Source organism: Myotis yumanensis, unplaced genomic scaffold, assembly GCF_028538775.1.
Source record: "Myotis yumanensis isolate MYYU_CA2020_CCGP unplaced genomic scaffold, mMyoYum1.0.hap1 SCAF_4, whole genome shotgun sequence".
Lineage (NCBI taxonomy): Eukaryota > Metazoa > Chordata > Mammalia > Chiroptera > Vespertilionidae > Myotis > Myotis yumanensis.
Genome location: NW_027223755.1, coordinates 15,137,075 through 15,152,182, shown reverse-complemented (window position 1 = coordinate 15,152,182; position 15,108 = coordinate 15,137,075). Strand labels below are relative to the sequence as shown.

General features: G+C 41.5%; 1 protein-coding gene across 7 annotated transcripts in view; it reads right to left on the bottom strand.

Annotated features, from left to right (window-relative positions):
- Positions 1 to 15,108, bottom strand: part of TRIO (trio Rho guanine nucleotide exchange factor) — a 318,911-nt gene that overhangs the window by 196,476 nt on the left and 107,327 nt on the right. For all 7 annotated transcript variants that reach the window (XM_070411908.1, XM_070411909.1, XM_070411910.1 and 4 more), the window contains exon 2: positions 11,499 to 11,573. In XM_070411908.1, the coding sequence (XP_070268009.1) occupies positions 11,499 to 11,573 (75 nt within the window). The remainder of the gene's footprint in view (positions 1 to 11,498; positions 11,574 to 15,108) is intronic.

Genomic DNA, 15,108 nt, shown 5'->3' with positions numbered 1-15,108 from the left:
TTGGTAAAGAGAATCATATCTAATATGTTTCTGGATTCCCATCCTAAATTTTTAAAATGAAACATAATGTTTGACTCAGCAGGGAGATGAAATGCCAATGACCCGTGTTCAGCTCTCCTTTCATCGTGTCTCTTAATGCAAGCAAGCAGGCTCTACCAAAATTGAATCCAAATTCTGCCCATCGAAGTGTCACGTGGGGCATCAACAGGTGAGCACAGTGCACATGGCCACCTGTTCACTCCAGAAGCTAGAGCTCAATGAGTGAGTGTGACGTGGTGACTGCTTCCGTTGTAATGCTTCATCCTTTCACCTACAGACATTTTCCCAGCTGGTACCACTGACGAGGAGTCCCTTGAGACGTACTGGCAAGCTCACCCTCCACATAGGCTCCCACTCATGTCCTAAAAAAAGCTAATTTAAAACTAAACTTGAATTTCAAAGTAGAGGGAAAGAATTCAATTTGTCTTTTTCTAGAATAGAGCTTCAGAAAACTCTCTAGGGTCGTTTTAAAACTTCATCAAAAATCACTCATGAAATAAAAATGGCACATTCTCTATTTAAATAATTTAACATTTTCTTTTCACTTGCTAACCTCCCTGCATTGGGTGTACCTTCCAATCTGTGGTGTGTTACAGTCAGTGATGGACAGGCGCCATCTGCTGACCCCTCCCATGGGGTTAAAAAAAATCAACCTATTAGAATCAATGAAATGCAGTGTTAGTTCAGAGGCACATGGTCTCTGAGCCTAAAGGAGCTTGAAAGCAATGCCACAGATGTCTGTTAGACTGTATGCCCCATATGTATGCCCCAGAACATATGAAAATACTGTCTGGGTTAGGAAGCAGAAAAATTACAGCTTTGAAGTTCTTGTTCCTGAACTAATATATAGAGTAATCCTGCAGCTTATAAAAGCATTGCCTACTAGATATGCTAACATGTTGTCTGCTGTCAACCCACAGCCTCATGGTGAGGCCGGCAGGACAGATGTCAGTTCCATTTTATAGACAGGAAACTCAGCACCTTAGCTGGGACAATAAAAAGAAAAGGGCAGGAAATCCATTTCCTGCACCTACCAACGTCACAGGATGTCCATGGAGGAGAGTTCACAGTCTCTGGGCCTCCCTTGTGTCTGTAATCAAACACCCAGAGCTCAAGGGGGAGTATCTGCCTCTCCAAATGCATGTTCGTCAAAAACAAGAGAAAACGAAAAGGACAGTTTTTGTTCATAATGACACTCCTTTTCAATTCTATAAAAATTGCTTCCTCTCTACCTTCCTCTCCCCACCCTTTATTTCTGTAAGGCACCTATGACCTTCTAGTCAACTGTATAACTTACACATTTCTGTCTGTCGGTCACCCCAACAAGAATGGAAGCCCTATGAGGCAGGCATCTGTTCATTCACTGATACCAGTATATACATACTCTCAATGCCTAGTGAGAGATGGGCACATAAAAAAGGGGAATCAATAAATGTCTGCTGTATGAATGGATTCTTCTTCTACATTCCACATAAAGTTAATTAAAAATACCTACCATCAAGGAACAGTGTAATGCAGGCAAATTCAACACTCTCCTAAATACCTGGCAGGACTAAGGCAAACCAGGCTGAAGAGTAGAAGAACCGAAAGACCATCACTACTGCAAATTTTTTCTTTTTCTTTTTCTTTTTAATTTTTTCACCTTTTTACTAAGAAACCAATTTTTTTTTCTCTTTTTCTTCTTTTTCCATCACCTGATTTTACCCTTTCAATTACCACATTTTTATTTTTAACCAGTATTATTACTGCTACCATTTTACCATTTTTTAAAGTGCCATTTTATTTTCTCTTTATTTTCTTTTGGGATTAGTGTTCTCCATTCTATTTTCATCGTTCCTTTAGCATTAATTTTCCCTATCTCAATTTCACCTCTTTGCTAAAACCCTCTTCCTTACTTTTCCCCTTTTGGTGTCCTGTTTCTCTTACCCTATTCCTGCTCCAGACTTTCCCAATTCCCTCTTTTTACCCCCTGTCTAATTCCACCCTACTTATATATCCTATTTCCAATCTACTGCTCTAAATCCTTATACACCTATTCTTTATCCTTCTTCAGTTTCCAAACATTTTTTTCTCTCTTATCTTTCTATTGTTTTCTTGATTGTTGAATATATTGGGCTTTTTTTTTTTTTTTATTTGTTTGTTTGTTTTGTTTTGTGTTTTTTCTTCTTTTTTAGGACTGGTTGTGAGGTTGTTTTTCTTTTTCTTTTTCTTTTTCTTTTTTTTTTTTTCTGCTGGTTTTTCCCTTCCCTCCCCCACCCCACCCCGGTTATTTTTGTGCTTCTGTTTTCCCTTACCCCTCTGGATATTATTGGTGGTTTGTAGTTTGCATTCATCTCCAGGGATCTGTTGCTGGAATTTGTTGAGATTAGTGGCAGTTCTATTGGAGTTTGCTCCTCATACCAATAGTCTCTTCCCCGCTTCTACTTCATTCTCTTTTTTCGCTCTCTTTTTTCCCCCCCTCTTTTTTGCCAATTCTATTTTTGCACTCCTTTTTTGTTTGTTTTTTTCTTATTTTTCTTTTCTGTTCTCTCTTTTATCTTCTTCTCTTCTTTCTCCCTTATCCCCTAATTCTCTTAATTCGGGTGGTCACCTTTATTTGGGGTCACCTTTATTAATATTATGAATATACTTGTGTTCAGTGCCTGGTACGTTGTGCCTTGCTCTGTTGTATTTTGTGCCTTTAAATCAACGCAGCAGATCCAAGCAACAGCAGCCCCCTGATCACCGCAGCCTCCTGATCACCACAGCCTCCTGATCACCACACCCTCTGTCTGTGGAACAGCAGCTGTACGTGAAGCCTCCCCCCACCAGCCAGAAGAGCCAACACAGCTGTGAACAACACCCACCAGAGGAGCTGCTGCCAACTGGAAAGCAGCTGCTACCGCCACCGTCTGAGCAGCAACCACAACCCAAGGAGCCCCTGCCACCCAGGGAGCAGCCACTGAACATCTCAACATCTACATATGTCAGCGAGATCAAACATGGGTAGGCAAAGAAACCCCCAAAGGAAAGAAAAGGAGGACTCGCCAGAAAAGCAGCTAAGTGAGACAGAGATATGCAACATGACGGAAAAAGAATTCAGAATAAGGTTCCTAGAGTACATGCACCAGATGTTCAAGAAGCAAGAAGAAACAGATGAAAAACTCAACTACTTATGCAAGAAGCTAGAAGAAACAGATGAAAAAATCAACAACTTAAGTAAGTTCCAAGAAGAAATGAAGAGTGACATAGCTTCAATTAAAAACTCCATTGAAAGTATCAACAGTAGACTGGGAGAAGCGGAGGACCGAATTAGTGAATTAGAAGACAAGGAAGCAAAACACACTCAAACTGTACGGCAAATGGAGAAAAAAATTAAAAGACAGGAGGAGAGCCTAAGGGAGCTTTGGGACAACATGAAACGAAACAACATACGAATAATAGGGGTGCCAGAACAACAGAAAGATGAACATGGATTAGAAAACCTATTCGAAGAAATAATATCAGAAAACTTCCCTGAGGTGGGGAAGAAAAAAGTCACACAAGCCCAGAGAGTCCCAAACAAGGTGAACCCGAAAAGACCCACACCAAGACACATCATAATTACCATGGCAAATGTTCAGGATAAAGAGAGAATCTTACAGGCTGCAAGAGAGAGACGGAAAGTAACATACAAGGGATCTCCCATTAGATTATCAAATGATTTCTCAACAGAAACACATCAGGCCAGAAAAGAATGGACGGAAATCTACAAAGTGATGCAAAGCAAAGGACTGAATCCAAGAATACTCTATCCAGCAAGGCTATCATTCAAAATTGAAGGGGAAATAAGAAGCTTCACAGACAAAAAAGGGCTAAGGGAGTTTATCACCACCAAGCCAGCCATGCAAGAAATGCTAAAGGGACTGGTGTAAAAAGAAGAAATATCAAGCTCAGAAAGAAAACAGCCACACACACACACACAAAAAAAAAGAAATGGCTACAAACAAGTACCTTTCAATAATAACTTTAAATGTAAATGGACTAAATGCTCCAACCAAAAGACATCGAGTGGCTGAATGGATAAAAAAACATGACCCATACATCTGCTGTCTACAAGAGACCCACCTCATTAGAAGGGACTCACACAGACTGAAAGTGAAGGGATGGAAAAATATCTTTCACGCAAATGGAAAGGAAAAGAAAGCTGGGGTAGCAATACTTATATCTGACAAAATACATCTCAAAGTGAAGGCCATAACCAGAGATAAGGAAGGCCACTTCATAATACTAAAGGGATCAATACAACAAGAAGATATAACCCTGGTAAACATATATGCACCCAATGCAGGAGCACCCACATACATAAGAAAACTTCTGGAAGATATCAGGGGAGAGATCGACAACAATACAATCAGAGTAGGGGACTTTAATACACCACTGACATCACTGGATAAATCCGCTAGACAAAAACTCAGCAAAGAAACAGCAATCCTAAATGACTCACTAGATCAGATGGACTTAATTGACATCTTCAGAACACTTCACCCCACAGCTGCGGAATATACATTCCTCTCAGGTGCTCATGGGACATATTCAAAAATAGACCACTTTTGGGTCACAAGCAAAGTCTCCACAAATTCAAGAAGATTGAAATCATAAAAAGCTTCTTTGCAGACCACGATGGCATAATGTTAGAAATAAACTACAATAAAAACAACCCAAAATACTCAAACACTTGGAAGCTGAATAGCATGTTATTAAATATTGATTGGGTTACCGATGACATCAAAGAAGAAATTAAAAACATCCTGGACACTAATGACAATGAAAACACAACAATCCAAAACCTCTGGGACACAATGAAAGCAGTCCTGAGAGGAAAGTTTATAGCTCTACAGGCCTATCTCAAAAAACAAGAAAAAATGGTAGTCAATCATCTAACTCTACAACTCAAAGAATTAGAAAGAGAGCAACAAGAAAACCCCAGAGTGAGCAGAAGGAAGGAGATAATAAAGATTAGAGCAGAAATCAATGAAATAGAGACCAAAAAAACAATACAGAAAATCAATGAAACCAAGAGCTGGTTCTTTGAAAGGATAAACAAGATTGACAAACCCCTAGCCAGGCTCACCAAGAAGCAAAGAGAGAGGTCCCAAATAAACCAAATCAGAAATGATAGAGGCGAAATAACAACAGACCCCACAGAAATACAAATGATTGTTAAACAATACTACGGGCAACTCTACTCCAACAAACTAGACAACCTGGAGGAAATGGACAAATTCCTAGAAAAATACAACATTCCAAAACTCAATCAGGAAGAATCTAAAAACCTCAATAGGCCAATAACTATGGAAGAAATTGAAGCAGTCATCAGAAAGCTTCCAGCAAACAAAAGCCCAGGGCCAGACGGCTTCACAGGGGAGTTCTACCAAACATTCAAGGAAGAACTAAAACCTACCCTCCTCAGACTACTACAAAAAATTCAAGAGGAAGGAACGCTTCCAAGCTCATTCTATGAAGCCAGCATCACCCTAATACCAAAACCAGGTAAAGACATCACAATGAAAGAGAATTACAGGCCAATATCCCTCATGAACATAGATGCCAAAATCCTCAACAAAATCTTAGCAAATCGGATCCAGCAGTACATCAGAAGGATCATACACCATGACCAAGTAGGATTTATCCCAGAGATGCAAGGATGGTACAACATCCGTAAATCAATAAATGTGATACATCACATAAACAAATTGAAAGAAAAAAACCACATGGTCATATCAATTGATGCAGAAAAAGCATTCGACAAAATCCAACACCCATTTTTGATAAAAACTCTCAGAAAGGTGGGAATAGAAGGATCATACCTCAACATAATAAAAGCCATATATGACAGGCCCACAGCCAACATCATACTCAATGGACAAAAACTAACACCATTTCCCCTAAGAACAGGAACAAGACAGGGATGCCCACTCTCACCACTCCTGTTCAACATAGTATTGGAAGTATTAGCCATTGCAATTAGGCAAGAAGAAGAAATAAAAGGCATCCAAATTGGAAAAGAGGAAGTAAAACTGTCCTTATTTGCAGATGACATGATATTATACATACAAAACCCTAGAGACTCCATCAAAAAGCTACTAGACTTAATACATGAATTTGGCAATGTAGCAGGATACAAAATTAACCCCAAGAAATCTGAGGCATTTCTATACACCAACAGTGAACTTTCAGAAAGGGAGATCAGAAAAACAATCCCATTTACCATCGCACCAAAAAAATTAAGATACCTAGGAATAAACTTAACTAAAGAGGTTAAAGACCTCTACTCAGAAAACTACAGGACGTTGAAAAAAGAGATAGAGGAAGACATAAACAGATGGAAGAACATACCATGTTCTTGGATTGGTAGAATCAACATCATTAAAATGTCCATACTACCCAAAGCAATCTATACATTCAACGCACTTCCCATTAAAATACCAATGGCCTTCTTCAAGGATCTAGAACGAACTCTCCAAAAATTCATCTGGAATAAAAAAAGACCCCGAATAGCTGCAACGATCCTGAGAAAGAACAAAGTAGGTGGGATCTCAATGCCAGATATCAAGCTGTATTACAAAGCCACTGTTCTCAAAACTGCCTGGTACTGGCACAAGAACAGACATATAGATCAGTGGAATAGAATAGAGAGTCCAGAAATTAGCCCGAACCAATATGCTCAATTAATTTTTGACAAAGGAGGCATGAACATACAATGGAGCCAAGATAGTCTCTTCAATAAATGGTGTTGGGAAAATTGGACAGACATATGCAAGAAAATGAAACTAGAGCACCAACTTACACCATACACAAGAATAAACTCAAAATGGATAAAGGACTTAAATGTACGACAGGAAACCATAAAAATTCTAGAAGAATACAAAGGCAACAAAATCTCAGACATATGCCAAAACAATTTCTTCACTGATACAGCTCCTAGGGCAGTTGAAACTAAAGAGAAAATGAACAAATGGGACTACATCAAAATAAAAAGCTTCTGCACAGCAAAAGAAACCATCAACAAAACAACAAGAAAACCCACCTCTTGGGAAAACATATTTGCCAACGTCATATCTGATAAGGGCTTAATCTCCAAAATTTATAGGGAACTCATACAACTTAACAAAAAGAAGATAAACAATCCAATCAAAAAATGGGCAAAGGAGCTAAATAGACACCTTTCAAAAGAGGACATTCAGAAAGCCAAGAGACATATGAAAACATGCTCAAAGTCACTAATCATCCGAGAGATGCAAATCAAAACAACAATGAGGTACCATCTCACACCTGTCAGAATGGCCATCATCAACAAATCAACAAACGACAAGTGCTGGAGAGGATGTGGAGAAAAAGGAACACTTGTGCACTGCTGGTGGGAATGCAGACTGGTGCAGCCACTATGGAAGGCAGTATGGAGGTTCCTCAAAAAATTGGAAATGGAACTCCCATTTGACCCTGTGATCCCACTTCTAGGAATATATCCCAAGAAACCAGAAACACCAATCAGAAAGGATATATGCACCCAGATGTTCATAGCAGCACAATTCACCATAGCTAAGATCTGGAAACAGGCTAAGTGCCCATCAGTAGATGAATGGATTAGAAAACTGTGGTACATCTACACGATGGAATACTATGCTGCTGTTAAAAAGAAGGAACTCCTACCATTTGCAACATCATGGATGGAACTGGAGAGCATTATGCTAAGTGAAACAAGCCAGTCAATGAAGGAAAAATACCACATGATCTCACTCATTCATGGATAAAAAAGTATTACAAACTTTTGAACAATAATAGATACAGAGGCAGAGCTGCCTCAAACTGATTGTCAAACTGCAGTGGGAAGGCCAGAGAGAGTTGGGGGGCAGGAGGGAGGGGAGTAAGAGATCAACCGAAGGACTTGTATGCATGCATATAAGCATAACTAATGGACATAAGACACTGGGGGGTAAGAGAGGGTAGGGGTTTGTCAAGGGCGGGGGGGAAAAAAGGACACTTATGTAATACCCTTTGTAATACTTTAAGCGAAAAAAAAAAAAAAAAAGTATTGGGCCTGGCTCACAAAAAAATAAAGAATAAAAAAAAAAAAAAAAAATACCTACCATCAGGTATCAGGAAGTTAAAAATGGGAATGCCTGAACATTCCTGTAGGAAACACGATGCTAACTAAATGAACTGGGGTCTGTTTTAATATTAAAAAGAAGGCTGAGAAGATTCCACATTTTAGCTACAAATGTCTGCGTGACAATTATTTCTTTTTTTTTTAAAGCATTTTTTTCTTTTTATTGATTTTTTTTTTTTTTTAAAGAGAGGAAGAGAGAGGGATAGAGAGTTAGAAACATCGACGAGAGAGAAACATCGATCAGCTGCCTCCTGCACACTCCCCCCTGGGGATGTGCCCGCAACCAAGGTACATGCCCTTGCCCGGAATCGAACCTGGGACCCTTGAGTCCGCAGGCTGACACTCTATCCACTGAGCCAAACCGGTTAGGCGTGACAATTATTTCTTTAAACCCAGTGATGGCTCATTTCCTTCTTGGTCTCTTGAGCAGGATGGCCCAGAATGACCAGAAACAGCAAGACTCAGAATTGCCTTTTTAAAAATCCTCACCAGAAGATAAGTTTTTATTGATTTTAGAGAGAGAGAAAGGGAGAGAGGGAGAGAGAGAAATATCAATGTGAGAAACATCAATTGATTGCCTCCCAAAGGTGCCCCGACCACATATCAAACCCACAACCTAGGTATGTTCCCCCACCAGAAATCCAACCTGCAACCTTTTGGTGTTCAGGACGATGCTTAAACCAACTGAGCAACCCAGGGCAGAGTTGCCCCTTTATCTTTAAATAAATTAAGAACTCACCTTTCAACCAATAAGAATGAACTTCCCTTGGAAGGCATACTTTGTGTGAGAAGTACAACGTAAATGCCAATGAACCAACTGCATTCTCTCCTCTGTGTGGCCCTTATTTGAATTTCTGGATTAGGACACCATTGAAAACTATTCTTTACACTCTCCCCGCCTCCCCCCACCCCCCCACCCCCCCGCCAATGAGGAAGAATCTACCTCATGACCATGAAAACCTCTGAGAAGATGTAGTTTGTAAAAGAGAAATTATGGCCCCAGCCCGTTTGGCTCAGCAGATAGAGCATCAGCTTGTGGACTGAAGGGTCCCAGGTTCAATACCGGTCAAGGGCACATGCATAGGTTGTGGGCTCGATCCCTGGTTGGGGGCGTGCAGGAGGCAGCCGATCAATGATTCTCTCTCATCATTGATGTTTCTAACTCTCTCTCCTTCTCCCTTTCTCTCTGAAATCAATAAAAATATTTTTTTAAAAAAAAGAGAGAAATTATGGCTACAATCTGTAAGTCTATTAGGTAACAACCTCTGTTAAAAGGGTGTCTACTGGGCCCCTGTCCCAGGAGCAGCCAAGGCCAACAGCTCATCAGCACCGTACCTTCTCAGGTTCGGCTCCTCCTGCCTAGTCCTGAGAGTCAGACACTGGCTTACAGACTCTTTCTAATGACCACTCCAGGACTCTAGAGTCCTGGGAAGGCCTCTGGCGTTCAGTCACTGGACTCAGGCTATACTAGATGCTAACAAGAATATACGAGAAGATGGGAGATACATCCCCTTGCCTTTCCATGAAATGCAGAACTCCGCAAAACTGGAACAGGTACTCTCATCGCACGCAGATCCAAACTTTAATATAAAAACTGATGAGCATTCGGGGTCAGGTTTCTTTAAGCCAGCGGTTCTCAACCTGTGGGACGCCAACTTGTGGGTGGCGACCCCTTTGGGGATTGAATGACCCTTTCACAGGGGTCGCCTAAGACCATCAGAAAACAAATATATAATTAAATATTGTTTTTGTGACTAATCGCTATGCTTATAATTATGTTCAATTTGTAACAATGAAAATACATCCTTCATATCAGATATTTACATTACGATTCATAACAGTAGCAAAATTACAGTTATGAAGTAGCAACAAAAATAATTTTATGGTTGGGGGTCACCACAACATGAGGAACTGTATTAAAGGATCGCGGCATTAGGAAGGTTGAGAACCACTGCTTTAAGCCCTTCTTACAGATGCCTCTTATATTTATGAGTAGAGTCTTTTCATTCTGTTAACTTTAAATCCATCTGTAAACTACAAAGTCAGGAGTTCACAATACTGGCCTGGGTCCATACCAGGCAGTTTGTCAGTAACTGATTAGAAAACAGCAAAGGCTACTTTTAACAGTGGATTACGAGCCAAGAGTTGTTTGATTTTTCATCCTTTAACCATGTGTTCCCATCTATCTAAAGCACCTTCTTGTTTTCCTGAACTTTGTATAATCTTCTGTTTACCTTCCAAATGCATTATGCATTAGATTCACTTCAACAACACCATCAAACAGTGTCTGATGGGGTCTAAGAAATACTGTTCGACAGAGAGCAAGGTAAGAAGAGTAACAAAAATACCACAGGAGGCTGCATCCTAAATATATATGCCATTCCCATGGGCCAAAAAGACACACAAACCATGTAAAAGCAGCTAGCAAGGTTATAAATTCAAACTAAAATGTGTTCGCAAGGAGACAACAGGTAGGCATGGCATGCCTGTTTGAGAAAGATGAACAGTTATTGAGGGAACCGTACCTAGGAAGACTGTCTAAATGCATGTAACCATCTACAGATTCACCTCCTCGTAAACAGAGCAGAAAAATCTTGCAAGCCTTTGTTTTGTAACAAGTAAACTGGTGCCAAAAGGTGGAATACCCAATGGCTGAAAAAGCCCTACAGCTGGTCCTCTATGTGCAGAGGGGAGGGCAGTCAAGTGCCCAAGGCCTGGAGGACTGTTGCAGACTGTCCCCCACTACAGGAGGGTCAGGGGCCCCACAAATGGCTTTACAGTTCTTCAGGCAAATGGAGGACCCGGCTGGTAAAGACCACCGGAGCTTTCATGGCCCATGACAAGGGTTCTAGAAACTTCAGAACCAGAGGCCAAGGGAAGAGCGGCCATGGAAACATGGGCATCCTCACCTCCCCAAAGAGGAGGCAACAGGTAGCCACAAAGTACAAGAAACCAAGGTAAGAAAAATCAGGGCGCGTCCATATATGGTCACATTCCCACCACTTTTGCGGAGATGGCAAACTTTTAAAGTAATCAGTTACTTTACCTAATTGATCGGGGCAAAAGAGCCAAATGTTTGTGGAATGACAGACACAAACATTTCAATCACCAATGTTATCTGACTTATGATGTGCCTGGCAGAAGGAAGAAGATGTTTGGACACTAATATCTCAGGAAAATGCTACAAGAATAAAGCACCTAAAAATCTACTGAAATACAAATGCTCCTGGGGGTGTGGCAGGTGAGCTAGTTCAGTATTTGAGGCTTTGTCTGACACTGTGTCTGAAGTAGTCAGAGAATCAATAAAGCAGATGAAAAAGTTAAACTTTACCTGAAAGGTATGCAACTTTTTCCTTTAAAATTGGCAGAACATCCATAGCTTTCATTTCATCGTTTTTTCGAAACCCTGAAATAAAGAAGAAAATAAAATCACTAGTTTGCGTGACATTTAATTTTTTAATTATTCTATCCAATGCCAGCTTTCTTTACACCATTAAATCAACTCTAGAAGTATCATCATTCAAAAACACTTGAATTCTGTGAAGGAAAGTCTCTGATCACAGAATTAGCTTCTATTTTAATGCCAAGCAATGATTTGCCCGCAGACGCAGAGGCAAATGTACCAAGCAGGCTCTCAGCCATTACTAACCACGAAAATCTGCTCCCAAAAATCAGTCCACATCATTTCAAAAATCTTCATTTTAATCTTGTAGATTCATGTAAATACTGGCAAATAACACGGCTACAGTTTTCTAAAAACTGCTGTTTTGGCACACTAAATCCTCTAGGGGGAGCCCAATGCCTCATCTATCAGACTGGAGTCACAAACAGTGGCAGGGAGGAGAGAAGGGATTATAAATAGCTGGGGACTGGCTGCAGCTCCCAGTGGGCTCTGCCCTCCCTGGCTTTCTGGGTCATGCTCCTCTGGAGGAATGTCACTGGCTCATGGGGTAAGATGGCCCAGTGCCACCTGCTTCAGAGGGTGGCCAAGGCCCTTTTCTCACTGCAAACCAACTCTCCCCACACCCCCGTCTTAGATGGCCAAGTGGAATCTTGTGGAGAAGAAGCATGCGGCAGGCAAGTTGGGCCAAGCCAACATCCATCTACGCAGAAGGAATTCTTGCAGCCCAAACATGTCCAGTCCAGCTCCCCAGGGTGAATGCCCACAAGGAAGTTTGAGGTCAAAATGCTCATACTCATAATAACGCCTCCGGCTGTTTCTCTTGGAGGTCTCTAACGGAGGCCATCTAGGTTCATCAAAACTAGCAACTATGGTTATTGGCAGAGAACGCTCTAGAAAAAAATAAAAGACTGCTGCCCCATCCCGATTTTCCTGTATGTTTTTGCCAAAATAGTACAAGAAAAGCATTCAAAATGTAAGCTTTGGTAACACAACCAGTGCCAACATGGAAACCTGGAATTAGAAAGTAAACAAACGGAGCTTCCACTTCAGGTCTGTTTGAGGGGCTCCAATTGGACCAGGCCTGCCACCAATTAAATCTACAAAACGCAACTATTTCGAGGCACTGGAGAGTGGCCAAAAGCAGGGAGAGACTCTTGGGAAAAGGAAATGACACTGGGTGCACCTCCCTACTAGGGCTTTTAGCCAGAGGACGGCCCCATCTAGGCCAAATGGAGCTCCTAAAACAAGAATTAGGACCCGCTCAGGGTGACCTCCGCAGCTGAAAGTGAGAGGAGAAGTTGTGGGAAGGAGAAAGGGGAGGCTCAAATTCAGAGCATAAACTTGGCCCAGATCTCTGGCTGACCCCCGAGCATGTGCCGGGCAAGCTCCAAGCAGCCTAAGCTCTATGCTAAAGAGGAAAGATCTCACCAAGGTTCGAGTTGTTGCCCACTACAGTTTGTAGCCTGGGTCCCGCCAAGTTAGTAGCCTGCTAAAGCAAGCAAGCAAACAACAAAAGCAGCACCTTTGGGAGGAATATAACCAAATCCAGCCCCTACAACATTATCATTCATAGGAGCAAAGAATGACTAAATTAATGGTGTAGTTGATTTTTTTTTAAAGTAAATCTTTCCTGCCCATAGAATGCACATACTGACAACCCAGTTTAACAGGATTAACAATGTCACTGAGACTCACCAGAGACTTTGCACAATGACGGCCACAACAAATGGTGATGAGGACCCTGGGGTCCAGGAGGCTTGGTGTACCTACTACCTAGCTGGTCATGAAAAGGCTCGGCACAACTTGGACCTCCGGATCACCAGGCCGTTTTGCTTTCCAACATACCACGCTTGGTGCTGGCAACCTACCAAGCTTGTAAAACAGTGACTATTTATAAAACGCCAAACAAGAGCCAAGAATTCTGCAATTTCATCCTTAAGATTCCTTCAAAACTCTTGAATGGATGCAATCTAGTCTCAGCAATTCGTTGCCAGTCATTGGGTAATTCACTGAATGTGTCTGCAAGATTCATTACATCCGATTCCATTTGAGATGGACCCAGGTGGAAGTAGGGCAAATGCAAGGAGAAATGAGGCACCACCTCAGGCCTCAAGGAGCCAGGTTTATATATACTCATAGAACAAGGCACAGGATGACAAGTTCCATAAGCAGCACAGAATGCTAGGATGCCCGGGCAAACGTGGAAGTAGACCAAATCATAGAAATACTAGAAAGAATTAAGCCTCAGCTATAGATCCCAATCTACAGGGATTTGAAAAGGATCACCCTTCTAGTGCTACCAGATAAGACAAGGCATGCTTCCTACCACCCCCACAGAGCCCCTGCCCACCGATGCCCTGGCCAGGACACAGCAAAGCCCTCCGGGAGGTGCCACCACAAACTGCAGTCCTGGACTCCTGCAGTCCTGGACTCCCACAGTCCAGAAATGGGAGCCCCACGTGCGGCTCTGGCTCCCTCTCACATAACCCTCCACAAGGAGAATGTGCTAATCCCAGTGCTGGTGCCTCAGAAGAGGACTGTGGGACTTCTAATACTCGCAAAGCATCCCTGACAATTCCTGCTGACTCTGAACCACATCTACTTATCAAACCCTGGGTGGAGGGAATGACAGAAGTTAGCGCTGCCATGTTTCAGGCCACCCCACAGGAAGAATATCATATGGATGTAAAAAGAAAACAAAATTTAATAATGAAAATCGCAACTTCCTATGTCCTACTATAAGCCACAAGCTCATTCCCCTGTAGCTTCAGTTTCTTAAACTGCAGCCACATTAGCCCATCACAGTTGCTGAGTTTCTCCCCTAAATAAAACTCAGTCTTTCTAGAGGAGGAAAGGCACAGAATCGACAGCTGATCTGGTGTTGAAATGTGTTATACATGCATTGTGATATACGTCCATGTCCAAACACAGACTAGAATACAAATTCGAAACAGCTTTATCACTATGTTTTTGTTGAACGTGTCACAGGAAAAGAGATGTTAATTTTATTAAAACTGTCAATTAAAACTTTTTAAACAGAAAAGAAAATAGGAGGGGGTGGGGGAGCAGAAATATAAACTACACACAAAGAAATTGAGTGTGTGGCTATTATGGTGGTCACCTAAAGCATTATTTTTTATCTCGTTTCCATTTTTAAAAAAACATCCAAGAAGCAAAAGACTGAGAAAGTATGTATACATATTAAAGCCAGATTAAGTACATCACGTAACTTTTAATTAGAAGCAGAAGGAACTCAGCCATGAAATATCCTTAGATCAAAAAGGCAGATTCTGTACCATGCCCTGAGGAGCCATTTATGAAAACAGAGTATGTGACTATAAAAACAAATTACAAAGAAATGGCTTCTGTGCCATTCCACTGATTCTAGATTACACTACAGACAAGACTACTGCCTCTGTCTTCTTTCCTCATGCATTACAGGACCTTGCTGTGGTTCCTAAACTTTAGGAACAAAGGGCTACGCTCAGTGACGATCCCGGGAAGCACACACCTCTCCTCCCACACACACGAAGAGGGA